Source organism: Thalassophryne amazonica, chromosome 13 (genome assembly GCF_902500255.1).
Source record: "Thalassophryne amazonica chromosome 13, fThaAma1.1, whole genome shotgun sequence".
NCBI lineage: Eukaryota > Metazoa > Chordata > Actinopteri > Batrachoidiformes > Batrachoididae > Thalassophryne > Thalassophryne amazonica.
Window position 1 is genome coordinate 43,951,810 of NC_047115.1, and position 27,975 is coordinate 43,979,784.

General features: G+C 44.7%; 1 protein-coding gene across 1 annotated transcript; it reads right to left on the reverse strand.

The window, feature by feature from the left end:
* On the reverse strand, positions 1 to 27,915 carry LOC117523477 (calpain-2 catalytic subunit-like). Its single transcript, XM_034185033.1, is given in 23 exon segments — positions 1 to 462; positions 539 to 597; positions 1,858 to 1,974; positions 2,068 to 2,146; positions 2,220 to 2,288; positions 2,432 to 2,496; positions 2,580 to 2,637; positions 2,725 to 2,790; positions 2,873 to 2,909; positions 5,014 to 5,225; positions 5,409 to 5,420; positions 5,525 to 5,619; positions 5,622 to 5,696; positions 5,821 to 5,981; positions 8,512 to 8,586; positions 11,261 to 11,346; positions 16,473 to 16,556; positions 16,648 to 16,816; positions 16,902 to 17,035; positions 17,114 to 17,232; positions 26,708 to 26,777; positions 27,589 to 27,647; positions 27,650 to 27,915. Coding segments are annotated over 23 exon segments (2,100 nt in total). The 5' UTR covers positions 27,825 to 27,915; the 3' UTR covers positions 1 to 438.
* Positions 27,916 to 27,975: the final 60 nt, after the last annotated feature.

Below are 27,975 nucleotides of genomic sequence, written 5' to 3' on the forward strand. Positions count from 1 at the left end.
TTGAATTTTGGAGGTGATCCAGATCGGCGGACGTCAGAAATCTGGGATTACTCTTTTTTTTTTTTTTTTTGAACAGCCTAATATACCTTTTTCTTCACTTTCTGTAAAGTAATAAATCTGATACAATTTTCTTGATATTTTGATTTGGAATAGAATGTGCAGTATTTCCATGTATGGAAATCAAAGCTATAAGGATTTTGAGCTTTATTCACTTTTTAAAGACACTGCTATTATTTTGAACAACTGTTTTAGTGAATGCTGAGTAAACAGATGGTTTATTGTAATTTTATTTGGATTGGCCATTACAATATACAGCCACCAATTATAAATTTCCCTCAATATTCATTTTTGCTGTGGAAAAAAAAAGTGAAGAAAAATAAGACTGGTGTATATGCAAAGCTGTTCACAAGTCCAGTTTCTTCATCTGTGTTAGCTCCTCTACATCATCGACGCTTCCAGCCACTGTGAAGAAGCACAGGTCATGTTGCGGTCTCATCCATTCATATTTTTGTGTGAGTAATTGGCCATGAGCATTTACCTGACACATATTCAACTCGATCACTCCAGAGTTGTCCTCATCCAGACTTTTGAAGGTCTCTGTTGTCAGTGACAATAAACATCAGATTGTGTCTGTTTGCAGGTGAGAAGGGTAAACAACATACAACCCCAATTCCAATGAAGTTGGGACATTGTGTGAAATGTAAATAAAAACAGAATACAATGATTTGCAAATCCTCTTCAACCTGTATTCAATTGAACACACCACAAAGACAAGATATTTAATGTTCAAACTGATAAACTTTATTGTTTTTGTGCAAATATTTGCACATTTTGAAATGGATGCCTGCAACACGTTTCAAAAAAGCTGGGACAGTGGCAGCAAAAGACTGGGAAAGTTGATGACTGCTCAAAGAACACCTTTTTGGAACATGGGCGTGGGCTCAGGAACACTTCAGAAAACCATTGTCAGTTAACACAGTTTGTCGCTACATCTACAAGTGAAAGTTAAAACTCTACCATACAAAGCGAAAGCCATACATCAACAACATCCAGAAACGCCACTGCCTTCTCTGGGCCCGAGCTCATTTGAAATGGACAGACGCAAAGTGGAAAAGTGTGCTGTGGTCTGATGAGTCCACATTTCAAATTGTTTTTGGAAATCATGGACGTCTTGTCCCCCAGACAAAAGAGCAAAAAGACCATCCAGATTGTTACTAGTGCAAAGTTCAAAAGCCAGCATCTGTGATGGTATGGGGGTGTGTTAGTGCCCATGGCATTGACAACTTACACATCTGTGATGGCACCATCAATACTGAAAGGTACATCCAGGTTTTGGAGCAACACATGCTGCCATCCAAGCAACGTCTTTTTCAGGGACGTCCCTGCTTATTTCAGCAAGACAATGCCAAACCACATTCTGCATGTGTTACAACAGCGTGGCATTGTAGTAAAAGAGTGCGGGTACTAGACTGGCCTGCCTGCAGTCCAGACCTGTCACCCTTTTAAAATTTGTGGCACATTATGAAGCACAAAATACGACAACGGAGACCCTGGACTGTTGAACAACTGAAGTCATACATCAAGCAAGAATGGGGAAGAATTCCACCTGCAAAGCTTCAACAATTAGTGTCCTCAGTTCTCAGCTTTTTTGAAACGTGTTGCAGGCATCTATTTCAAAGTGAGCAAATATTTGCACAAAAACAATAAAGTTTATCAGTTTGAACAATAAATATCTTGTCTCAATTGAATATAGGTTGAAGAGGATTTGCAAATCATTGTATTCTGTTTTTATTCACATTTTACACAACGTCCCAACTTCACTGGAATTAGGATTGTATAAAGAAGGTCTAAACTCACTGAAGAGCAACTCCAATTGGATCAGGCAGCACACAAAGTTGTCAAAATCAATGGTGAGGCACGGCTCGCTGTAGCGGGCCACAACCACCTGATGCAGTGTATTGTTGAGAGAGAAGCCTACCAAAATGAAACAAGACAACCTATGACTTAGCTGTAATACATGCCAATGCCGAACATTAATTTCATGCGAGTGAAATGGTCTCATCTCACCAGCAGCCTCCACCGCTATGCGCATCTCAGAGGAGCTCATGGTGCCACTTTGATCCACATCTCTCTCTTTGTACAGGTCCTGAGGGAAAGTTCAAACCCATTAGTTGCTCTCACGTTCCACGACATCTCAACGTCGTGTTAAAGCCGCATACCAGGTAATGCTCAATCTTTGCCCATAGGATCCGAAATTCCACAAGTCCCAGTTTTCCAGTTCCATCTTTCTTTCAAAAAAGTGGGTCAGGAAAAAACTGAAATTTGGTACGAGATTTGAAGCAGGTTCTATAGAAAACATCTCAATACAGGTTTGAAATTTTACTGCTGTTGCAGGAAAAACAAGATCATGGAAGCAGAAAATTAAGGATACATCCAGCAGGTTAATCATGTTGTAGCAAGTAGCCAAGCTAAACCCTTCAGTTTTGATGTCCTCTCCTGAAAATTTAACAAGAATAAATTGGTTCGAATGTCAGATTTAACAGTTACCTTAAAAGGGAGAAAGAATGAATTGTTCTTACTTGAGGTCAGCACACGGTTGAGGATTTTTTGTAGCTCAAATTTAGAAATTTCCACATCCTAATGAGCATATTAAATCATAAACGTAGTGAGTGGCTCATCTGATGATTCTCTGCAGAAAGACTCGTGCATCTGCAGCAAACTCACATGTCCAGCAAGCTGTTCAAACAAGCTCCTGAATCGGTCAGACACGTCGTCTTCATCGATGTCAAACTAGAAAAGGAAAAAAATTAAATAAGCTCCCTGTTCTGTCTTGAAATTGAAGTTTTGTTTTAGATTTCAAATATGAAGTTACCTCTTTGACATTGCACTCTATGGGATCATTGATCTCTCTTTAAAAAAAAAAAAAATTAAGTCATAGAAAGTCATTAATAATATTCACTTTAAAATTCAGTATATTTGTTTAGACACAGGGTGACCAGATCCAGATCCCATCCACTGATGGTGTGTTTTGAAATTCTGAAGAAGTTCTGGGCATCTGTGGCTGTTATTATAGAAACTGCACATAGTGTAACTTTTTTAACTGTTGTTTGCCAGAAGGTACATGAGAGATGCAAGTCTAGATTTGTCCTGTTTTGTTGAATGGAAAACCTTCTTTACTTTACTTCACTATGAGGTTGTGAGTGGTGCAACAGACAAAAGTTGCGCTATGCACAATCTCTCCATTGACAGCCACAGAAGCCGGTCACTTCTTCAGAGTTGTCTTGGGTTTCTTGGTGGCTTTCCTCACTAGTCTACTTCGTGCATGGTCTCTGTTTTTGAGAACTGCCTCCTCTAGACATATTTACCACACAGTACCATACCGTTTGTATTTATTAAATATTGGTGGAAATGAAGTCCAAGACATATTCAGTGAAGCGGAAATGTTCATGTACCCATCCCCTGAGCTGTCTAAAGAAAACTAACTGTAGAAGTGATCAAAAGGTGCCGATAATTGTGTGCAGCATACATTTCATGTCAGGATTTTTTTGTTTCACTTTGTGAAAGCATTTTGTTTTGTTTTTGTTACTAAATAACTGGACATTTAAAAAAATATTTTGATTAAAGAAAATTGCTTTGCTGGCATTTATTTCCAACCATATATTAAAATGTGTACATAAAATATAGGGTAACAGCAATTTTGTCCATGTGTGTAAAGCATACCAAATCTCAGAATCTGTCAGTAAGAATTAAAACACTAAACAAGAGCACTGTCATTTTCGATGAAGAAGCAAGAGCAGATAATTGGCAGCTGTTTTTTGTGAAGGAACAGACAAGATAACTCACTACTACTCAGAGGTGGGACAAAGTCAAGTCATCAATCTGCAAGGCCCAAGTCAGCTTACAAAAAATTGGTAGTCATTATGACTTGAGACCTGACTTGATGGTGACTTTGTCCCACCTCTGCTACTACCTACTGTTGCTGGTTTGTATTCCAATGAGAGGCAAATCTCACAGGTTCAAGCCGATGTGAAGTGGATGAGTACTGGGTCAGTCAATCGCTGGTTCAATAGCCAATGAGTTCTTCGATCCTGGCCTCCTGCTGTCAAAGTCATGCCAAAACTGAAGTGAGAATCTTTTAGAACTGAGCGTGAGATGGAGTGAAACAAAACTGAGAAAGACCCCTAGAATGCCAGTGAGGTTAACTTACTTTGTAAAATACAAAATAAATAAATTTAAAATGTTTTCAAAGCAGTTTCCTCAGATCTCGACAAATGGCATTACTCTCATTTACAGAGATGTGTTCCTTTGTTACACATTTTGGATTTTGGTACTCAAGTGTATATGGCACTATAATTAAGACCATATTATCAGGCCCAGAAAAATGTGCCATATGGCGGAAGTGTCATAGCCAAAGTTCCATCACTATGTGAGTGACACGACTGATCAACATCTTCCTGAGTACTCGTTCATTTGATACAAAGTATTCCAGCAGTAGCCAAGCATCGCCAGATGAAACCTAGCAAAGATACCCAGTTGTCACCTGGTTAACTCACCAGTGACCTAGCAGTCTTGGGGTGGAGCTGACTGGACAACCACAAGGAAAGAGAAAAGAGTAAATGTCACTTTTTCTGTGAGAAAATGTGAAATCTGGCTTTTTGCTCACCGGCTGTGCAGCAAATGTTGTGCACAACACACTGCAAAATGCAGTGATCTCTTCTGATGACTTGGTGACTTGCTGTCAGACCTAAAATAATTTATTTCATCCCGATGGAATACATTTTGGGGGGCTCACCCAGCACCCACAACATCTGTTTTTTTTGAAGATGCTGCATGCACTTGTTGGATTGAAGTTGCTTTCAGGGAAAACACCCAACATTTTTGAAAAACCTATTCAGTGGCCGTCCATATTAAATCATCATGAATCTGGTCACCCCACACGGGCACTAAGCTGTGAAACACATACAAGTGTACCAGCATCCTCATTGTTAAACTGCACTTCAATTGAGAACATACTGGAAATCAGCTGGTTTCTCAGCAAACACTCGCATAAAAAAGTCTCCGTTTTTATCAGGTTCAAAGGTGGAAGGGACGATGAGGTATTCTCCTGGGGGAAGGGATATGCGGTTGGACACTTCTCGCAGGTTGATGAACGTCTCAGAACGAGCTGCAGAACAGTTGCGTAAGAAGAAGTCTTTATGCAGGTGCACTTGTCTTTGGCCACAAAACTAGAAAACAACATTTCATATGGTCACGCCCTAGGCATTCTTATTTCTTCTTTTTACAAATAAGTGACAGTGTTGCATTTTGAGAGACTTGTCACGACCTTTTACCCATTTGTGCACTCATTTCATGACACCGTTGCAGGAAAGTGCCAATCTTTAAGTATGTCTGCCTGTGTGCATATGTACCTCCTCAGGCAGCTAGAAGAAACAAATCACATACAAAAACAAGTGCAAACATTAAAATGTAGTCCAATATTGAGGATACAATAACTGATGTCTGCAACTTCAAACCAATTCTGTACCTCGTAGATGGCAAAGCCAATCGTCTCCATGTCTTGTCCATCTTTCCGCATACGGCGCTGGTCCTTCTGCATCAGGCCCACAATCACAGTGCAGTGCTCGTCTCACCATCGTCAGGATCATCATCCACCTCCTCCAACTTTATTACAAACTGAGGATTCATCCAGAAAGAATCTGTGCAGGGATGCATTGTAGTAAGTCAGAATATATGTTCATGTCTATTACCTAAAAGATTTTAACACTACGAGTACGTTCTAATTTGGATGGGAAACAACAACAACAAAACAACTGTCAGTACGTGGGTAGTTTCTGCAGCCACCAGCTGACATTCCTCTTCTCCACGTGTCCTCAAACTCTGTTTCTGACCACTTTAAGTACTCGTCACTGGTGAGTGCATCAGGGGTGAGGTTGCAGATTTCAAGGCGGGAATATTTGCGCAGAAAGTCCGAATAGGACATCCTGCAGAAAGAGAAGCAGAAATTCCAAAATTATGACAAGAGACCATCATTTTACAGAGTACTGATACAACACTTTGTGGACTGGTGCCAGTGGAACCACCTTCAGATAAATGCAGGAAAAACCAAGGACCTGGTGGTGGATTTCCACACCTGGGTATTCACCCGAATAATAAAATGGACTTGTCACTCATCTGCTCTGTAATGGAAAGAACAGCCCAGGCTATATTTGTTGAGGACAGTGAGGAATGCAGGGATGCTCCTCAAGACCTTTTATAACATCAATGATCTTCTTTGGTGGTTTGTTGAGTCAATGGCATAGCAACAGCAGACAGAAGAGAAAGGACCAACTGATCAGAAATGCCTGTTCAGTCCTGGGACACCCTTGGCCCAGTGCATGTGGTGGGTCAAGGGGGCATCCCAGAGCCATCATCTCTGTTGGAGAACCAGTCTCACATGTGACAAGACACCATCACAGAACTGGGCAGCAGACTGAATGACACCCAAAGTGTTCTTCAACTTTAATTCAAGGGGTATAAAAATACTGCATTAAACATTGAGGAATTGCAGCCATTTTCAGAACCCACAATTGGACAAACTAAATATAAGGGTTATTTTTAATTCAAACTGTCACTTTTATAGCTAGTTTTCTTTAGACAAGTCAGGGGATACATAATTAAACATTTCGAAGTCCCTCAATAGATCTTGGAATTCATATCAATCACTAAGCAATACAAACAGTGTGAACAGTCTTTGTGGAGTCAGCAGTGCTCAAAAACAGAGTGACTGCACAAGAAGGAGACTAGTGAGGGAAGCCACCGAGACCCCATCAGAAGTCATCTGTGGCTGTGACTGAAGAAACTGCGAATAGACAGCTGTTGCATCACCCGTCACAACCTCATGATGGAGGGGAACAGAGGAGGATTTCCATACAAGAAAATGAGCATCCCATGTGCCTTCTTGCGATCACAGGAGGCCAGTCTGCTGTGTTGGTGATCGATCATTTGCATTTCACGCACTGCGGCTGTGGAACAAACTGACAGCTGGCAGTCGAGTTCTACAGACATTTTTAAATTTAGACTAAAACTACACCTTTTCTTGACTGCCTCTTGATGGTGGGACATGTTTTAGTGTCTTGCATTTGTTTTTATGCATTTAAAATGATGTTACTTTTTATTAATTGTTTTAATGTGACTTGGTTTGTGACACACTGTGTGTCTGTTAAAGTGCTATGTAAATAAATTATTATTACTGCACAATAATTTTCAGCACAAAGAATCCATCAACAAAAATGCTAAAGCCAAGAACTGCATCAGATATTACTCCACAGGGGTGGGGATTTGGTCCAAGTGTATTAGTTAAGCCAGGCCCATTGCAACAAGACAAGCAAACTAATCAATTGTCTGGGGTCCCCAAACAACAACTGGTTATGAATTTTAAATTCTGTGACAGTCAATACAGGAAAGTGCAACAACACCCTTCAAGGGGGCCCTCTCCCACAGTAGCCAGCCACGTGATGTAGCTCAACTCAGCGGGTGAGGTGTAAAGTCCAGGGTAGCGAGAGAGGCGCATGCACAGCACAGTTGCGCGGTGGAGCTCATCTTGACGGGTACTAGTTCATTTTGACGGGACTCGGGACACCGGAAAAATATGAAACATCAGCAATCATGAAGCGGCGTTATCTGTCAGGAAGCCAGAAAAGAAAGAAGAGAACAGAAGAGGAAGAAAAAAACAGAACAGTGGTAAGTGATCATTTATATTGGATAAATTAGGCCTACGTGTCAACAAAATATTTATCTTAGCTACCTGCCTGGCTGCGTTATATTAACAGTGTTGCATCTTCATAAATGATTAATGCCCACTCATGAATGAGTTTTCCAAAAAGTAATCTACTGAACCACGCTTACACAACTTCCTTCCCATCACATCGCCCTCTGCTGGACTCTTATGAGCATAATACCCAAGGACATACAATAATAATATCTACATCTCCTCCCCCTTAACAGCTTATACCTGCTCACATTTAAATATTACTTTTGTTGATAACATGTTTGTTACTGTGCACATTTTTGAAGTATTTTGGATTGTTTGCACTCTCTTGATACATTAGTTATTATGGGGTGGTGGTGGGGTTTTTGCAAATGTTCAAATGCACTGACAAAGAAATATTTTATTGATATAAAGTGTGAGCTTAAATGGCATGTCTATGCTGTGGTTCGTGTAGGCTTTGGGCAGACAGTGCGGGGTGGTGAGGTGTGGGGGGGCCACCAAGTCCATTTTGCTTGAGGCCCCAAAATTCCTTGAAACAGACCTGAGTAAAGCACCACCTATCCTGCTAATGAGACATTAATATAATTCTTTTTGTTATTAATTACAGCTATAATCAGCTGACAAGGATCCTAAGGGCAGTGCAAGTTGTGCAGACAACGCAACACCCAGATACATTGTTATTTTGGGTTATATAACCTATACTTTATGGATGAAGTGCAAGATGCACATTTTTAAAAACTAAGATGTTTTCAGCAAAACTTTACCAGAACTCTCCATCTTCAGAGCGGTTGGACAGCCTTTGCCGATCTTCATCAGGCACTTCTCTCCACTCGTACGAGCTAGAAGAAAAGGACAAATGCACATGTGTGATGTTCGACAGAGAAAATGGCAACATTTTTTTGGAGCTCAGTGTTGTCAGTCAGTATTATGACCCCAGCAGAGATGAACATCACACCCAGTTAGTACAAAGACACTTTCATGTAGTGTTTCTCGATGACAGGATGAACATGACATACTGGGTGTGTATGTCTACATGACACATCCACAACATTGTCGTGCAACAAAGGCTTAAGATATGTAACTGGGCTGGGTTTGTGGCTCATATGGAGCAACAAGTGCACCTCCCAGTGATTCCTTCACTTTAGCTTGGATGAGTGTTGTCTTGGGTAACAGCTTTGACAATAGACATTATACGTTCATAGACACTATTTTTACAAGAACCTCTCCATGTATTGGTCATGATACTTTCTCTGTATCACCAGGACCATCTTTAACTATTTATTTTCTACATCACTTCCAGGCATGTTTAGGAGTCAAAGATCATTTGATGTGACAAAACAAACAAACAAACAAACATACATACAAGCGGAGTTGAATGGTGCTCTAGTTTACCATCAGTGCCAACAAATTATACATCTGATTTCATTCAGCTACCAAAGTCAACGCAAAGGATCAACAAGAATTAAAGAGTTCAAGGCACTTCAGGGAGCATGTGCCAGTGCCATGTGTCACTGAATCTAACACACCACAGACCTGTCGGGGCCTGGATGGCTACCATTCAGACATACAACCAGTCCATTCCAAACTCTCAAGAGAAACCATCTAACTGCCTGAGGCACCTGCATGCTAGGTCACACATATAGAAACACACCACATGACCAAAATATTGTAGCAGACATTCATTCAACATGCAATTTACACTCATCTTAGTCTCTCCAAATAACTGTTTGACACTAAGTCATTCCAGCAGCACCAAAAGTTCCTCCAAGTTGTGTCCTTAGGTCAGTGGTTTGCATCAAAGACTCAGAACCATACAGTAAGACAGGAAGCACCAGGACACCATAGATTTGGACCTTTGTTCTCCTGCAAAGATATCAGCATCAAATGTTGCTGTCCAGCAACTTCATGACTCCTTAAGCTCTTCCCAGGCATATCCCGATCTCAGAGGCGGAGGAGTCAGATTTATGGAATTAAAAAAATGTTTGTTTGTTTTTTATGTGCAATCCTTAATGGTCAAAAGTAAAATTTAATATGGTTAAAAAAATTCCATTTTATTTCATATAGTTTCATGTGGTCTTTGGAAAATTATGTCATCCCTGTTGCATAATTTCTATACAGCAGGTTAGTTAGTATTCATGACAGCACAGCTTATAAAATGCATGACTTGTTTCCTGGTGGGTACAAATACAATTCAATTAGTTTTTTCCAGATATGCAATTAGATTGCCCAACAAGTGAACATCTTCAGAAGGTTTTGGCAATCTTGAAAACCCTTTTGATGTCTTAAAGCACAACAACCGCTGTAAACTTGACCTTAGACCAGGACTAACATGCTTAAACTACCTTAACTGGGTATTCAAAATTTCACAGCTTTGGAGTAGAGTTACATGGTTCCTGTAGCACCCAGATCCTGGGTGATAACCAGCTACCCAAACCTGCAGCAGACAGATGGCTGATTTTGCAAAGTGACGATGAGCAGGTTATCTGCCTGACTGGTCAACAGAAAGAATCCGGGAAGTTTCGTCCTGTTGTAGATGCAGCGACGTGTGGCTTCCAGACACATGCGCACAAATACAGTTTCCCCTGAACATTGCAAGATACTGCTCGTACCAACACATGCTGCAAGATTTTCTGAAACACATTGTGAGATGATGAATCTTATAAAGGGCTCACAGCTGCTTCTCAGCTCATACTGTTTTCCTTTGTGTTTTCCATTTTCTGTGAACAACTACTGTTGTCATTTGAACATCTGTGAGTGTTTTGTACATTTGCAGACGTCTGTCTGGGCTTGGTGAAGTTTATAGGGTGTCTCAAAAAATGTACCCAAAGTACACTGAAATATGAATACCAGGAAAGGGTTTACTGGGAAATAATGGTGTTTTTTTTTCTTCATTTCAGGAACCCTAAAGTTTGTTCTGCGAGACGTTAAAGTCCAGGAAAAATGCCACAGTTGACCCTAATTCAGAGAACAAAAATCATTGAATTCTGTGCAACGCATACTAAGAGCTGACTTGCATCTCTTTCCATACAAAATTCAGTCTTAAAGTGAACTAACTCCCTAGCAAATGGTAAGGAGACTTGAATTTGCTCAGCAGTTTTCATGAAAACTGAAGACGGATGATTTGTTTCTTAGGAAACTTCAGACAAGGAGGTTACATTGATCATGTTGTGTAAAAGATCATCAAAAAGGAAAAACTGAACTAAAACTGTGCATTGGGGAGAAAAATTACATGGTTCGGCCACATGGTCATGCAGAAAATGTCTGATGATATTGACTGGTATTTCTGTGCTGTCAAAATACTTTTGGGTACATTTTTTTGAGACACCCTATATGTCTTTCCAGTTAACTGCTTGTTTGTTTTTTTACAAACAGTGTTAAAGTTCCATATTTCTGATTAAGGTTTCTAATATCATCACCTGCAGTGCAAGAAGGCCTGGCCCCCTAATGTTTAGAGAATTTAGAGCAGGTGGAACAAGTGATCAGTGACATGCTCCAGCAGTGATCAATACTCACTCATCACTCCAGGCTCCAGTCCACTCCACCTGACCCCAGGGGTTTCGAATCCGAACTAACTGCTCCATGCTTCCTCTGTATTCCACCTGACACAAACACAGACATCAGTTAAACTAAACCACACACACAAAACCACCAGTTTTAAAATGTTCATCTTGCACGTCTTAAGACAGTGACTTGAAGTCATCATATGAATGTTTGTAGCCATGAAGACTGCAAACAATGAAGTAAACTGTCTTAAAAAATAGTCTCCAAGAAATAGTCCATTTCTGAGTGCTGGTTTAATGCAAAGCAGCACCTGTTCGCTATGCCCCAGGGAGGATCACCTTTTTGTGTTAGTTGAATGACTCACTGGGTGTGATGTAGAACCAGCAGAAGTTCAGAAATGTACTTCAGCAATGTCTTTTTCAGAAATTTTGCTCTGAGCAGGTAGAGATTCAGCATGCACAGTCACAGAATTCTACAACTTTGAGAATATTAACATGAAACTCCCACTAGGAGAAATGAATAAAATGAGAATTTGTACAATGTGGCTGCTTTAAAATAGGGACGTCTCTATCCGGCCGCAAAGATCGTTTATCAGTTTTATTAAATACGACTCTGACATTGACCAGTGTGCATGCCATCATCAGTTCACTTTCTGTTACCTCATCGGCTGCATATCTACAGCCTACTTTGCGTCAAGTATGCGCCAAGTTCATTCTGACACACGCCACTGCTGACTGACCAAACAGGTAGCGTTTTCTCCATGAATACATGTCTCAGTATTTTCCTCCTGCTAACACTCCTCCTCCTGCACTGTACAGGCCCATAGCCAGGGGTGGAGGTTTGGGTTCCCATTAGAAAATATACTCTTATGTATAATAATAAATGTTTTAGGGCTGCAACCAATTATTTTGGATTATTTTGTTATTGTTCATCCATGTGCCGAATAAATACATTTATTCAAATAATCAGTTTTATTCTTTTCATTATTTTCTGATTAATCAATTATCTTTTGTTAATACCAGTCAATTTTAAACCACATTCTTCAAATAAATTCATCAAACTTTTGTCATAAAAAGTAATCATGTTACTACTTTTTAAATATTACAATATATAAATTGGCAAAAATTTTAATAAAAGTCTGTGATAGTGGAGTGGGGGGGGGGGGCAAAAGATGTTGAACAGCTTTGCATCTTCCTGTGAAAGGAAGACAGAAAAAAAATCCTAACATAATTCATAGGGCTGCAAAAGAATTTCCATAAATTTGTTGATTATTTCATTGTTTAATTCACTAGGTGTTTAGCCCATATTATATATTATACAAGGTTTGTTAGAAAAGTATCCGACCTTTTTATTTTTTTCAAAAACCATATGGATTTGAATCACGTGTGATTGCATCAGCCAAGCTTGAACCTTTGTGCGCGTGCGTGAGTTTTTTCACGCCTGTCGGTTGCGTCATTCGCCTGTGAGCAGGCTTTGTGTGAGCAGTGGTCCACCCCTCTCGTCGGATTTTTATTGCGAATAAAAGTCTGAACGATTTGGAGCTTTGGTGCATCAATTTTTCCAGAAACTGTGAGAGACCTCCAGGTGGACACCATTCGGAAAATTCAGATGGCTTTCAGGGACGATTTTATGGGGATTACACAGATTAAGGAGTGCTCCAGCCGGTTTAAAGACTGCCCACAGCTGCTGAGAGCGCGCCACGCTCCGAGCGCCGATCGACAGGCTGAATCAACCAGATCATTTCCAACGTGAAGGCTTTGTTAATCCGGGACATCGTCTGACTTACACAACAATGGCAGGAGACGTGGACATCAGTACATTTTTGGCACTGTTACAGGAGTTTTTTTCATGGAAAGAGAAGCGGAGGGATGCACCACCGTGCCGCTCATGGCGCGGCACAAAACCACCTCCGTGTTGGTCTCACAGGACGGCTTTCAGATGGCTTTTAGACGGCTTTCGGTGGTTTTTCAGTCGTGTGACTATACGAGAAATTGTGGATGAGCCTGGACATGCCAGAACATGTCCTGTGAGGCTTCATCACGGCGTTGCTTTGCACCATGTGGCACCGACACGACGCGCGGAATTCCTCCGCACGTCTGTCTCAATGTGCCGAAAAAGTGCTGATGTCCACGTCTTCCGCAATTCCTGTGCTAGTCAGAGGACGTCCCAGATAAAACAGCGTCCAGTTTGGAAATGAACGATACATTCCACTGTTACAGGAGTTTTGTCATGGAAAGAGGAGCGGAGGAATTCTGTGCGCCGCGGCGGTGCTGCATGGCGCAAAGCAACGCCGTGATGAAGCCTCACAGGACATGTTCTGGCATGTCCAGGCTCATCCACAATTTCTCGGATAGTCACACGACTGAAAAACCACCGAAAGCCGTCTGAAAGCCATCTCAAAGCCGTCCTGTGAGACCAACACGGAGTTGGTTTTGTGCCGCGCCATGAGCGGCACGGTGGCGCATCCGTCCGCTCAGGGGCATAGGCAGAAATCATAAAACGGGTGGGCCCAGAAAAAAAATCAGACGGGCCCAACCTTTGGGGTTGTAGGTAAGGTGTAGGTATTATAATACACCGTTTGAAAAAGTGTGCCTCGTTTGGACATCGCAAGCAACGTTATCACTTAGCCTACAGCACTGGCAAAGTGAGCACACAGATGCCACATGTCAGACACAAGTACTCTTCATGGATAATCCAAGCTGCAGTGCAGCGCCACACACACACACACACACACACACACACACACACACACACACACACACACATTCAGTGCAAGTCTGGTAGCCTACTTGGCTCGGCCTAAACCCAAAACGTCAATAGGTATTTAAATAAGGCATTGTTTCAAAAATGAATTCCAAGTTTAATGATGAACACATCTCAGCCAACTGCACAGACGCTGTGTGCACAGTTACACAGACGCAAAGTGTCAGACACAAGCGCCCCATGGACAATGCAAGCAGCAACGCAATGCTTAGTCATGTAAAGTCCTTTAAAATAAAAATTCAAAATATATCCGCAACATGAAAACAGGTTGGCTCGGCGGCCAAATTATGAAATTGATAAACAGTGGAAACCATAGCTCGGCGGCCAAATTAAAAACCATCAGAACAGACACCAACGTGATTCGTGGCAGTTGCAATATAATATTAACAATTAGGCCTATTTAGAAGAAAAAAGTAATTAATGGTCTCACACTTACATTTGATGAATCCTTTTAATGCTACAGCAGGAGACGACAGGGTTTTTTGTTGAACTCTCTTATCACGTCATCATAGTCCAACGATTCAATCAGTTCTCTTTCAAGGGAGAGTGCAGTCTGTGAGTCAACATGGATGCTCTGGTGGACGTTTTTATCCATTTAACAGTAGAAAACAGCCGTTCGACAGTGCATGTTGTTATTGGCATTGTGATGGAGGCCCGCAGAAGACTATATTTGAGGAAAAATGTGGTCCCTCGTTTATCGCGGGAGTTACATTCAAAAATAACCCGCGATAAACGAAATCCGGCGAAGTAGTCAGCGTTAGTTTTTACAATTATTATAGATGTTTTAAGGCTGTAAAACCCCTCACTACACACTTTATACACTTTTCTCAAACAGGCATTAACATTTTTTCACTTTTCTCTCTTGTGTAAACACTCTCTTTTTTCTTCTGGGCGAGATGATTATAAACAGACACACGCAGAACTCTCCCTTCACTCACTGCCTCCGGAGGTACGGATGCGGGACCCGCAAAGAATCCAAGTCCTCTCTCAGTGGCCACGGAGCTCTGCGGCTGCGGTCAACATCCGCATCAAAACAGCAAGCGTATCTCTGGACCTGTTGCCAGATTTGGCGCAATTCCACACAGCAGACAGGAGGAGGTGGCCCGCTGCTGTATTTACCGAGCCCGCAGAAAGCGCATCGGAGGCAGTGAGAGCAATCGCGGTGATGCCGACCAGTGCCGCGAACGGCCCGTCTGATAAGGACACAGAACACAATGCGCTGTTAAAAAAAAAAAAGAGCATGCAAAATTGCACTAAAAAAATCCGTGAAACTTCGAGGCCGCGAAAGGTGAACTGCGTTATAGCGAGGGACCACTGTACTCTGAAAATGAATTAATAAAAATCACAGAAGATGAATCAGATTTTTTTGACAAAATGTATTAATTGTTGCTCAGTGCTAATGCAATACCATATCATAGGAATACAATGAGGCAACAACAGGTGACTGTCGAGTGTCGACTCAGCCTTCTCATTGGATGGGACGGGCCTGGCTGACAAGTGGGCGGGCCCAGGCCCATCCAGGCCCAGCCTTGGCTACGCGTAAGCGTCCGCTTCTCTTTCCATGAAAAAAACTCCTGTAACAGTGGAATGTGCCGAAAAAGTACTGATGTCCACGTCTCCTGCCATTTTTGTGTAAGTCAGACAACGTCCCGGATCAACAAAGCCTTCACGTTGGAAATGATCTGGTTGTTTCAGCCTGTCGATCGGCGCTCGGAGTGCGCCGCGCTCTCAGCAGCTGTGGGCGGTCTTTAAACCGGCTGGAGCACTCCTTAATCTGTGTAATCCCCATAAAATCGTCCCTGAAAGCCATCTGAATTTTCCGAATGGTGTCCACTTGGAGGTCTCTCACAGTTTCTGGAAAAAATTGATGCAGCAAAGCTCCAAATCGTTCAGACATTTATTCGCAATAAAAATCCGACGAGAGGGGTGGACCACTGCTCACACAAAGCCTGCTCACAGGCGAATGACGCAACCGACAGGCATGAAAAAACTCAAGCATGTGCACGAAAGTTCAAGCTTGGCTGATGCAATCACACGTGATTCAAATCCATATGGTTTTTGAAAAAAATAAAAAGGTCAGATACTTTTCTAATAGACCTCGTGCATATATATATATATATATATATATATATATATATATATATATATTAGAGCAAAGAAATTAGAAAATATTCACAGTTAAGCTGAAATCATAAAATATGGACTTAAAGACTTGGAATTAACATTAGGGTTTTGGTTTTACTACTATTTAGATACATTCATGGGAATTTATAAAAGTCGCATAAAATGTTTAAGGAGCATGGAATAAATGAAACCTCTGCAAAACAAATTGTTTAGCCTTTTAAATACGTTGTACGCTTTAGGCCTGCATGTGCTCATGCAGTGTTTGTTGTGCATTTCCCATCTTTGCCATGTTTTCTGTGTGTAGGTGGACATAGTGTAGACGAGCCCAGATCCTCACCTGCTCTGCTCCAGTTACAGAGTAGGCATGGCCTTTCACCAGCTTCTGATATGTGACAGCTTCCGAGTCGGCCGAACTGGTGATCTAAGAGGAAGAGAAAAAGCTTCTGAGGCAAGAATCTAATACTTGGAACTCATCAGGCCACGTGAGAGCAAATTAAGAAGCTTATATGTACATCAATGGAGCATCCCAGGAGAGAGCCTCTCTGCAGGGCTTTCTTCATGATTTTGAAAAGATGTGGATGAGGGTTCGCCAGCTTGTGCTTTTCAGCAATGCCTCCAGTGAAGTCCTCAAAGCCCTCAGTGGTGGTGCCTCCAGAAAGGGCCTCATAGCTTCCGTTTAACCTGACAGCAGTAGGATTCAGTGAGAGAGGAGACCAGAGGGACACAGATAGACAGAGTGGGACTATTATGGTTCATCCTTAAGTACTTGGCATAGGCCTTCTCCAGCAGCGTACTCCAAAACTCTGAGCCATTGGCTGAGTGGACAAACAGCAGTTCACCATCTCTGGTGGGCAAACGATCATCAACAACCACGTCCACCCAGTTGCCGTACTGCCAGATCTGAGAACCACAGAGACACAGATAAGCAAATCTGAGGCTTATTGCCTGTGAAGAACTGTTTGTGACTCTATTAATCACCTCAAAGTGGAAGATGCCTGCATAGTTGTCCTCAAAGCTTTGATCATGGGGTACCACCCGAACCAAGACCTCTTTGCTGAGGGTTAAGGAACCAATAGCTGCCAGAAGCCAGCAGTCACCTGAACACAAGTTAGGACTAGTACGTCATAGCACGTACAAGCTCACAAATGTCAAGAACGATTTGTGACACAATGAAACCATAAACAGCATGCATTTTGCAAAGTCTCCCTCTCTTTTTTTTTTTGTCTGACACAGAAAATGCCTGTGTGTTGTGTGGGCCGCTGAAGAGGAGGTACTGCTGGCCCACCACCAGATGGCGCCCTGCAATGCTGGCACCTTTTGGCCTTGGGAGGGCGCACTGGCCTGTTGGCCCTTGTTGGTACTACCAGGTGCACACCGTTAGACTGTCATCAGCTGTCATCCATCACCTCATCATCACTCCATAAGAGCCTGGAGAAGACATCATAACTCTGCCGAGTTATCAGCTTACCATACAGGTAAATTTGCTCAGCCGTTTTGTGCCGTTTGCACATACATTGCTACTGAAATCTTTGCAGTCGTAACCTTTGGTATACTTGCATCTTGGAGCTGGGTTTGTGGAGATTTGGAGGAGTTGGCGTTTTATCCCTTAGTTATGCTGCTATAGACTTAGACTGCTGGGGGGTTCCCATGATGCACTGAGTGTTTCTTTCTCTTTTTGCTCTGTATGCACCACTCTGCATTTAATCATTAGTGATTGATCTCTGCTCTCTTCCACAGCACATCTTTTTCCTGATTCTCTCCCCTCAGCCCCAACCAGTCCCAGCAGAAGACTGCCCCTCCCTGAGCCTGGATCTGCTGGAGGTTTCTTCCTGTTAAAAGGGAGTTTTTCCTTCCTACTGTCACCAAGTGCTTGCTCACAGGGGGTCATTTTGACCGTTGGGGTTTTTCTGTAATTATTGTATGGCTTTTGCCTTACAATATAAAGCGCCTTGGGGCAACTGTTTGTTGTGATTTGGCACTATATAAATAAAATTGATTTGATTTGATTCCACTCCTCACTTTTCTAATTCTAAGTATAACTATTGGTACTGCACGTTCTCAGTTTTCCTGCTCTCTGGGAGTGGTGGATTTTTCCCTCAGGAAGGAACTGTGTTTTTGCTGACTGTTTGCTGGGTGTACACACACCCATCTAATCTGTTTTTGCTCCTGTCAGCAGTACCGGTCCGACAGCCTTGAGTGGTGGCCACCTGGGGTACCAGGACTTGGCGGCCCTGGTGTGTTGCAGGCCTCCGGCTGGTGGTGGAACTTCGTGGGTCTCGGCTCTTCTCTGGATAGGCGTCTCCTACCCTCGGGCCTGCCCACGTGTCACCATTATTATTAAATGGACTCTGCATATTTGGAATCTGTTTGCAGCTTTTGCATAATAAATTGTTATTTATTGGTATTCCTATTGACCGCTCATTTACGCCCCCTAACGTGGGTCCGTGCATTCACTTTCTCAACAGGATAACTCGGCCACATCATGGACTCCGAGGGGCGTTTACCACCTGATGACCGATCGATGGAAGTGCAAGGTACGCAGAATCTACCGAGAGGAAAGCTGGATGAGCTGCAGCATTTTTTGTCTACCCTTACTGCTCGTCTGGATTTGTTAACCGAGCGGAACACTCACCTCCGCCATAGGCTGGAGGCTCTCACCACGCAGGTAGACACGAGCGCGTCAGGTACGGCTGCAGCCACACCTCCAGCCACACCTCCTCCAGTAGATCTGCAGCCTAACGGAGATGATCCAGCGGTCGTTCAGAGGTCCCCCCCCTTGTCGCCTGAAGATTACATTAGTTCCCCGGAACCATACGGGGGTTGTGTTGAAACGTGCGCAGACTTTTTGATGCAGTGCGCGCTCGTTTTTTCACAACAGCCTGTTATGTACGCGTCAGAGCACAGCCGGGTGGCTTTTGTAATTAATTTACTTCAGGGCAGAGCACGCGCCTGGGCTACGGCGCTCTGGGAATGAGATTCACGGATCCTCTCTACTTACACTGAGTTTATAAGGGAGTTTCGACAGGTGTTCGATCATCCCAATAGAGGCGATTCAAATATGCTGCTGTCAATGAGACAGGGACGATGGAATGCAGCTGATTACGCAATCGACTTCAGCATCGCGGCAGCGAGGTCCGGTTGGAATTCAGTCTCACTCCGCGCCACCTTTGTAAACGGGTTGTCTCCAACCCTAAAGGAGCATCTGGTGGCTAAGGATCAGCCGCGGGATCTAGATGGGCTTATTGATCTGGTTATTCACTTAGACAATCGGTTAGAGGAATTCTAGCGGGAGCGAGACAAAGGGCGTGGCCGGGTGCGCGCTGTCCCTTTCCCCCCCAGATCCGAGTTAGTGCTGTCCTCTCCCCGCTCCAAAGCCAGGGCTCTCCGCGTTGCACCAGCTCCCCCTGCTGACGTTGCTATGGACATGAGCAGGGCTAAAGTCAATTTGAAGGAAAGACAAAGGAGGCTGGCCTGTGGAGAGTGTTTTTACTGCGGCTCGAGTGAGCATGCGCAGAAGAATTGCCCCAAGTGGTTAAAACCTCAATGCTCACCCTTAGAGACTGGGCTAAGGGTGAGCTATACAAACCACACGGGTGTTCCACGAAAATGCGCACGACTCCCAGTCACAATCCTCTGTGGGGATTTAACCCTTACCGCTCCAGCACTGATTGACACAGGATCGGAAGGGAACCTACTGGATAGTAGGTGGGCTAAGGCAGTAAGGCTCCCTCTGGTGGTCATTCCTTCACCATTAAAGGTGCGGGCACTAGATGGCACCCTACTACCAGAAATCACACACCAGACACGGCCTTTAACCTTGGTCGTCTCTGGTAATCACAGGGAAGAGATTGTGTTTTATGTAACACCTTCTACCTCCAGAGTTATTTTGGGCTATCAATGGATGATGAAACACAATCCCCGGATTGATTGGCCATCTGGGGTTGTGACTCAATGTAGCGAAACCTGCCACCGGGAGTGTTTAAGATCCTTGGTGCCACCTGGCGATGAAGTTAAAGAGGAGGTCAGAGTCCCCCCACAAATCTTGCGGAGGTGCCGGCTGAGTATCATGACCTTGCTGACGTTTTCAGCAAGGATCTGGCCCTCACCCTACCCCCACATCGACCGTATGATTGTGCCATTGATTTGATTCCAGGCACTGAGTATCTGTCCAGCAGGCTGTACAACCTCTCATGTCCTGAGCGCGAATCAATGGAGAGCTACATCCGGGACTCTTTAGCTGCCGGGCTACTTCGAAATTCTTCATCCCCGTTAGGTGCAGGTTTCTTTTTTGTGGGCAAGAAGGACAGCGGTCTCTGTCCATGCATTGATTATAGAGGGCTGAATGAGATCATGGTTCGCAACTGATACCCATTACCTCTCTTAAGCCGGGTTCACACGGCAGGATAATTAGGCCGATATCGGACACGATCTTCCCCTTCCAACAATCTTAAGGACGCCCCGACAATCGTGATGACGTCAAAGATAATCTTATCAGATATTCCTGCCGTGTGTGGCGTGTTCAGAGCGCTCTGATCTGCTCGGAAGGGCATCAGGAGTGCTCCGATCGCAAATCGGGGATATTCAACATGTTGGTTTTTTTTGGCCCGATATCGCAGCGTGTGTTGTGTCCTCCGACCACAAATGAGCACGCAGCCTGCTGAATGTGACGTGCAGCCAATCAGAAAGCGAGGTGACGGACATACGGAGTGGAAAATAAAATCAAAACTGCTGTTATGACTTACCATAAGGTCCGGTGGTCGCGCTGTCTCCACTTCTTTAAAGAACACCTTGTCTTTTTCTTTTTGTATTGTTTATTCCCTCTGTTTTAAATAGTCCGCAAAGTACCTCCGTTTGTTTACTCTGAAGTTGTTGTGTGGGCCGCTGAAGAGGAGGTACTGCTGGCCCACCACCACCAGAGGGCGCCCTGCTTGAAGTGCGGGCTTCAAGCACGAGAGGGCGTTGGAGCAACAGAGAGTGACAGCTGTCTCTCATCAACAGCACCAGCTGTCACTCATTCTACTATCATCATCCACATCACCATAAAAGCAGGACTGCAACTCCACCTCCCCGCCGAGAAATCAGCTACCTCTCAGGTAACCTTCTCTGCTGTGATTTTCTGTATATTTGTTCTGTGTGCAGCCGTTCGTCTTCTGCTGGATTGGCGTACAGTGTGGGTTGCGACGTCTTCGCCTCTCACTCCTTCCAGAGAAGCAACTGACAGGAGCTGCACGGGTGTTTCTGTTTCTGGAGGTGGAGGTTCTCCCTCCCGGAGGAACTGAGTATTGAGAGATTACTGGGTGTGTACACACACACCCACCATTAACTGTTTCTGTTTCCTGCCAGCAGTACCAGGTCTGACAGCTGGAGACGGTGGCCACCTGGGGACTCAGGACTTGGCGGCTCCGGTGTTCTTCAGATCCATTGGCGGTGGAAGTTGTGTGGGATCCGGCTCTTCTCTGGACAGACGTCTTCTATCCTCGAGCCTGCCCACACGTCACCTTTTCGTATAATTGACTGTACTTCTCAACTGCACTTGTCTGTATTCCGTTGTGCGATTCACAACATTAAATTGTTATTTTTGGCTTATCCATTGCCCGTTCATTTACGTCCCCTGTTGTGGGTCCGTGTCACTACACTTTCACAACAGAAGTCACGTTTAATCTCGAGAGATTTTTGTGAGATTTCCTGTCTGAACTGTAAATGTTCGTGTGTGAAATCTGTTTGTGTGTGGTGGTGTTGTTATTACCGTGTGGCTGGACACCACACACTGTACGACCAAAACTGTTAGATCCATGATTTTTTATCTTCACGTGTGTGGTCTCTCAGGTTTAGATAATTTTAAAATCCTGTCGTGTGAACCAGGCTTTAGATTCAATGTTCACGCCCCTGCATGGAGCCAAAATATTCACAAAGTTGGATCTTAGGAATGCTTACCATCTAGTTCGGATAAGGAAGGGAGACGAATGGAAAACGGCATTTAACACCCCCTTAGGGCACTTTGAGTACCTGGTCATGCCGTTCAGCCTCACCAACGCCCCCGCGACGTTCCAGGCTTTGGTTAATGACGTTCTTCGGGATTTCCTGCACCGATTCGTCTTCGTATATCTAGATGATATCCTCATCTTCTCCCAGGATCCTGAGACTCATGTTAAGCATGTCCGTCAGGTCCTTCAGTAGTTATTGGAGAACCGGCTGTTTGTGAAGGCCGAGAAGTGCGAGTTCCATCGCACCTCTCTGTCCTTCTTGGGGTTCATTATCTCCTCCAACTCCGTCGCACCCGATCCGGCTAAGGTAGCTGTGGTGAGAGATTGGCCCCAACCGGTAAATCATAGGAAGCTGCAACAATTCCTAGGCTTCGCCAATTTTTACAGGAGGTTCATTGAGGGCTATAGTCAGGTAGTTAGCCCCCTATCAGCCCTGACCTCCACCAAAGTCCCCTTCACCTGGTCGGATCGGTGCAAAGCCACGTTTAGGGAGTTGAAACACCGGTTTTCAACTGCACCAGTTCTGGTGCAGCCCGATCCTAGCCGCCAGTTTATTGTTGAAATGGATGCCTCTGACTCAGGGATAGGAGCCATGCTGTCCCAGAGCAGGGAGTCCGATAGTGTTCTCCACCCTTGTGCTTACTTCTCCCGCAGGTTAACCCCTGCCGAACGGAACTATGACGTTGGCAATCGGGAACTCCTGCTGTGAAAGAGGCCCTTGAAGAGTGGAGACATCTGTTGGAGGGAGCTGTGGTCCTATTTGTGGTTCTCACTGACCACCAGAACCTGGAATATATCCAGACCGCTAAGCGGCTGAACCCCAGGCAGGCCCAATGGTCATTGTTTTTCAGACGCTTTAACTTCAAGATTACCTACCGCCCCGGGACCAAGAACATCCGGTCTGATGCCCTGTCCCGGGTGCATGAAGAGGAAGTTAAAGCAAGGCTGTTGGACCCACTGGACACCATCATACCGGAATCCACTATCGTCACAACCCTCACATGGGACGTGGAGGGAGTTGTTAGGGAGGCCCTGACGCGACACCTGGATCCCGGAGATGGACCACCCAACAGACTGTACGTGCCACCAGACGCTCAGACTGCCGTGTTGGACTTCTGTCACGGTTCCAAGCTCTCCTGCCATCCAGGGGTGCGAAGGACCGTGGCAGTGGTCCAGCAGTAGTTCTGGTGGCTGTCAGTTGAAGCTGACACCCGGGACTACATCAGGGCATGCACCACCTACGCCGGGGGCAAGGCTTCCCACCAGCCGGAGAGGGGGCTCCTCCAGCTGTTGCCTGTGCCTCATTGCCCCTGGTCCCACATTGGAGTGGACTTCATCATGGGTGTCCCTGCCTCCCAGGGGAAGACAGTCATCCTGACGATAGTGGACCGGTTCTCGAAGGCGGCCCACTTCGTGGCCCTCCCGAAGCTTCCGACTGCCCAGGAGACTGCAGACCTCCTGGTCTACCACGTCGTGTGTCTGCATGGTATCCCCATGGACATCGTATCAGACCATGGTCCTCAGTTCTCCTCGCAGGTCTGGAAGAGTTTCTGTAAGGACCTGGGGGCCACGGTGAGCCTGTCGTCCAGGTACCACCCACAAACTAACGGTCAAGCAGAGCGGGCTAACCAGGACTTGGAGCAGGCCTTGAGATGCGTCACTTCTGCGCACCCGACGGCCTGGAGTCAACACCTGGCCTGAATCGAGTATGCACATAACAGCCAGCTGTCGTCATCCCCGTTTGAGGTCTGCTTGGGGTATCAACCCCCGTTGTTTCCGGCAGTCGAGGGAGAGGTCGAGGTGCCCTCGGTCCAGGCCCACCTCAGGAGATGCCGTCGGGTGTGGAAGAAAGCTCGTTCTGCTCTCCTGAAGGCCCGGACGCGGGCTAAGGACCATGCAGACTGTGCCTCTGCAGACGGATTCACCAAAACTAACTGACCGTTTCATCGGACCATTTAAAATAGTCAAGGTGATCAGCCCTGCCGCAGTACAACTGCAACTCCCGGCATCGCTACGTATCCACCCTGTTTTTCATGTGTCCCGGATACAACCACACCTCAGACCTCTGCACCCCTGGACCGGCGCCACCTCCTGCCCGGATCATCGATGGAGAACCAGCCTGGACCGTCAAGAAACTCCTCGATTTTTGTCGGAGGGGCCGGGGGTATCAATATCTGGTAGACTGGAAGGGTTATGGCCTTGAAGAATGCTCCTGGGTGAAGAGGAGCTTCATTTTGGATCCCACCCTCCTGGCGGATTTCTACCAGGAGCACCCAGATAAGCTGGGGCGCGCACCAGGAGGCACCCGTTGGGGGGAGGGGTCCTGTTGTGTGGGCCGCTGAAGAGGGGGTACTGCTGGCCCACCACCAGATGGCGCCCTGCCATGCTGGCACCTTTTGGCCTCGGGAGGGCGCGCTGGCCTGTTGGCCCTTGTTGGTACTACCAGGTGCACACCGTTAGACTGTCATCAGCTGTCATCCATCACCTCATCATCACTCCATAAGAGCCTGGAGAAGACATCATAACTCTGCCGAGTTATCAGCTTACCATACAGGTAAACCTGCTCAGCCGTTTTGTGCCGTTTGTACATACATTGCTACTGAAATCTTTGCAGTCGTAACCTTTGGTATACTTGCATCTTGGAGCTGGGTTTGTGGAGATTTGGAGGAGTTGGCGTTTTATCCCTTAGTTATGCTGCTATAGACTTAGACTGCTGGGGGGTTCCCATGATGCACTGAGTGTTTCTTTCTCTTTTTGCTCTGTATGCACCACTCTGCATTTAATCATTAGTGATTGATCTCTGCTCTCTTCCACAGCACATCTTTTTCCTGATTCTCTCCCCTCAGCCCCAACCAGTCCTAGCAGAAGACTGCCCCTCCTTGAGCCTGGTTCTGCTGGAGGTTTCTTCCTGTTAAAAGGGAGTTTTTTCCTTCCTACTGTCACCAAGTGCTTGCTCACAGGGGGTCATTTTGACTGTTGGAGTTTTTCTGTAATTATTGTATGGCTTTTGCCTTACAATATAAAGCGCCTTGGGGCAACTGTTTGTGATTTGGCACTATAGAATTAGAAAAGTGAGGAGTGGAATCAAATCAATTTATAAGTATAACTATTGGTACTGCACATTCTCAGTTTTCCTGCTCTCTGGGAGTGGTGGATTTTTCCCTCAGGAAGGAACTGTGTTTTTGCTGACTGTTTGCTGGGTGTACACACATCCATCTAATCTGTTTTTGCTCCTGCCAGCAGTACCGGTCCAACAACCTCGAGTGGTGGCCACCTGGGGGTACCAGGACTTGGCGACTCTGGTGTGTTGCAGGCCTCCAGCTGGCGGTGGAACTTCGTAGGTCCCGGCTCTTCTCTGGATAGGTGTCTCCTACCCTCGGGCCTGCCCACGTGTCACCAATATTATTAATTGGACTCTGCATATTTGGAATCTGATTGCACCTTTTGCATAATAAATTATTTATTGGTATTCCTATTGACCGCTCATTTACGCCCCCTAACGTGGGTCTGTGCATTCACTTTCTCAACACTGTGTAGTTTACAGCAGGGTGGAGTGGAGCCGGAGAGGTGGTGGTTTCACATGGTGACACTCCTCAGTCATTTACACTGATCAAGAAGTTTTAGGAGGTATTTAAATAAACTGAGGATGCGGCTGAAAACACAAAGACCAGAAAGATTCCAGAGTTCCCCCAGCACATTGTCACAACCACCCTGAGGCCAGACATTCTCCTAGTCTCAGAGGAGACGAAGAACATCATCCTGATGGAGCTGACAGTGCCATGGGAGGACAGACTGGATGAGGCCCACGAGAGAAAGAGGACCAAGTACGAGGAGCTGGTCATAGACTGCCGCAAGCAGGGCTGGAAGGCGAAGTGTATGCCCATCGAGGTTGGCTGCAGAGGGTTTGCGGGCCAATCACTCTATAAAACCTTGAGTGCATTGGGCATTACCGGGATGGAGAGGAAAAGAGCCATCAAGAACATCACGGCAGAAGTGGAGAAAGCCTCCAGATGGCTCTGGATCAGGAGAGGTGATCCATGGGGAGTAGCGAATGCCACCTGAACACAAGCTGGGTCTGATCAACCATGGCTGGGTCACCTGGGTGAGGGTGTCTGATGTTGAAAGACCCGAAACACCCGAGGACCCCAAGTTACATCACTGATGATTTGTTCAGGAGCATCCTAGAGATGTATTCTACCAATTGGTATTCCTATTGACTGCTCATTTACCCCTAACGTGGGTCCGTGCATTCACTTTCTCAACACTGTGTAGCTTACAGAAGGGTGGAGTGGAGCCGGAGAGGTGGTGGTTTCACATGGTGACCTCCTCAGTCATTTACACTGATCAAGAAGTTTTAGGAGGTATTTAAATAAACTGAGGATGCGACTGAAAACACAAAGACCAGAAAGATTCCAGAGTCAAAAATGATGAAAAAAAAAACATGTCAGTCCATTATAATGTGGCAGCAGCAAGTCATTAAACAAACAGGAAAACAGTATAAATATCCAAATTGTGAAGTCAAGCACTTTTCTCACACAAGTATTTAAAAAAAAAATTTAATAAATAAAAAGTTGCATGCTCATCTTACCAAGTGCTCCTTGACAGATATCAGTCCTGGTGGCATTTTCGACAATGAACTGTGGGTCGCTGCATAGTTCCTGAAAACAGATGAACAAGACATTTATCATATGATTTGTCATGCTTCCTGATTTAGTTTGTTGGTGTAATTGTTAGAGCTATCAAATTGTGGCTCGCAGGATAACAACTGGAACAAACTTTTTTTGCACTCTTAAATCTGACCTCCATTTCTGGAAGGGCAGTTTGCACTTCCGGTTTTTGAATGAGGTTCTAAACTGGATGTCTCAGCTGCCTAGTAACTTTGAAAATTACTTTCTTCAGTGGTTTTGGGCAAAAACCATGTAAGATAAACCAATTTGTTAAACCTTAGGGTTAGGATAAGGGTAAATTTTTTTTTTTTAATCATCAAATTTTGGAAAACTGTACTTCTACTTTTGCACCACAACTTTGCACACTTCCAGAAGTCCTGTGCTGTGGCAGAATTGTAATAAGGCCTCGGTTAAGTCTGGAAATTTTTTGCAATTTGCATACGTGCAGAATTCAAAATGCATTCAAATGCTTCAGGCTGTTTCTATGTTGCAGCACAACAACCTTCATTATTGGCTTAAAGCTGACCAAAATGTAACCACGGTCATATTCAGATACTGGCCTCTTTCATTTCTTAAAGAACAGAATGACCTGAAACAACATGCTGATAGTTTGCATAAGAGCAGAAGCTAGGCTAAATCGTAGACAGAAAAAAAGCAAACAACTCAAGGCAGCTACAAAGGATTTACAACCAAACTTCATCAGTAAGAGAACAACAGAATAAAAACATCACTAAACATTGATTCATTCAGGGTTCTTAACCTTAAACAGAATGTCAGTGTGCAGACACTTCCACCCACATACCTTTGGCCTTTTCCAAGTGATACCTCGAACTTTGTAGGAATTTGGTCCGAGTTCATTAAACCTAAAGATGAAGGGACAGCGTCAAAGCAGTCATCCTGAAACAGCCGTCCTCTGTCCAAGCAGTCTCTCCTCAACTCCTCAAAGTCCTGGTTGAGATATTTTATCGCCTGAGCGTTTGTTCCAACTCCATGCGATTTGTCTCGTCTATGTTTAATTTTGTCTACAATTCCAGTCATGTTTTTAAAAATGTGAGCGTACCTATCCCTGTATGTGCTGTTCAGTGTATGGAAGCAGTTAGACTGTATCTTTGTGAGATGAGCTGCTCAACCGTCTCCAAGCCCCGCCCTGCTATTTTTGTTGTTGTTAACACAGACTTCAACCTTTTCT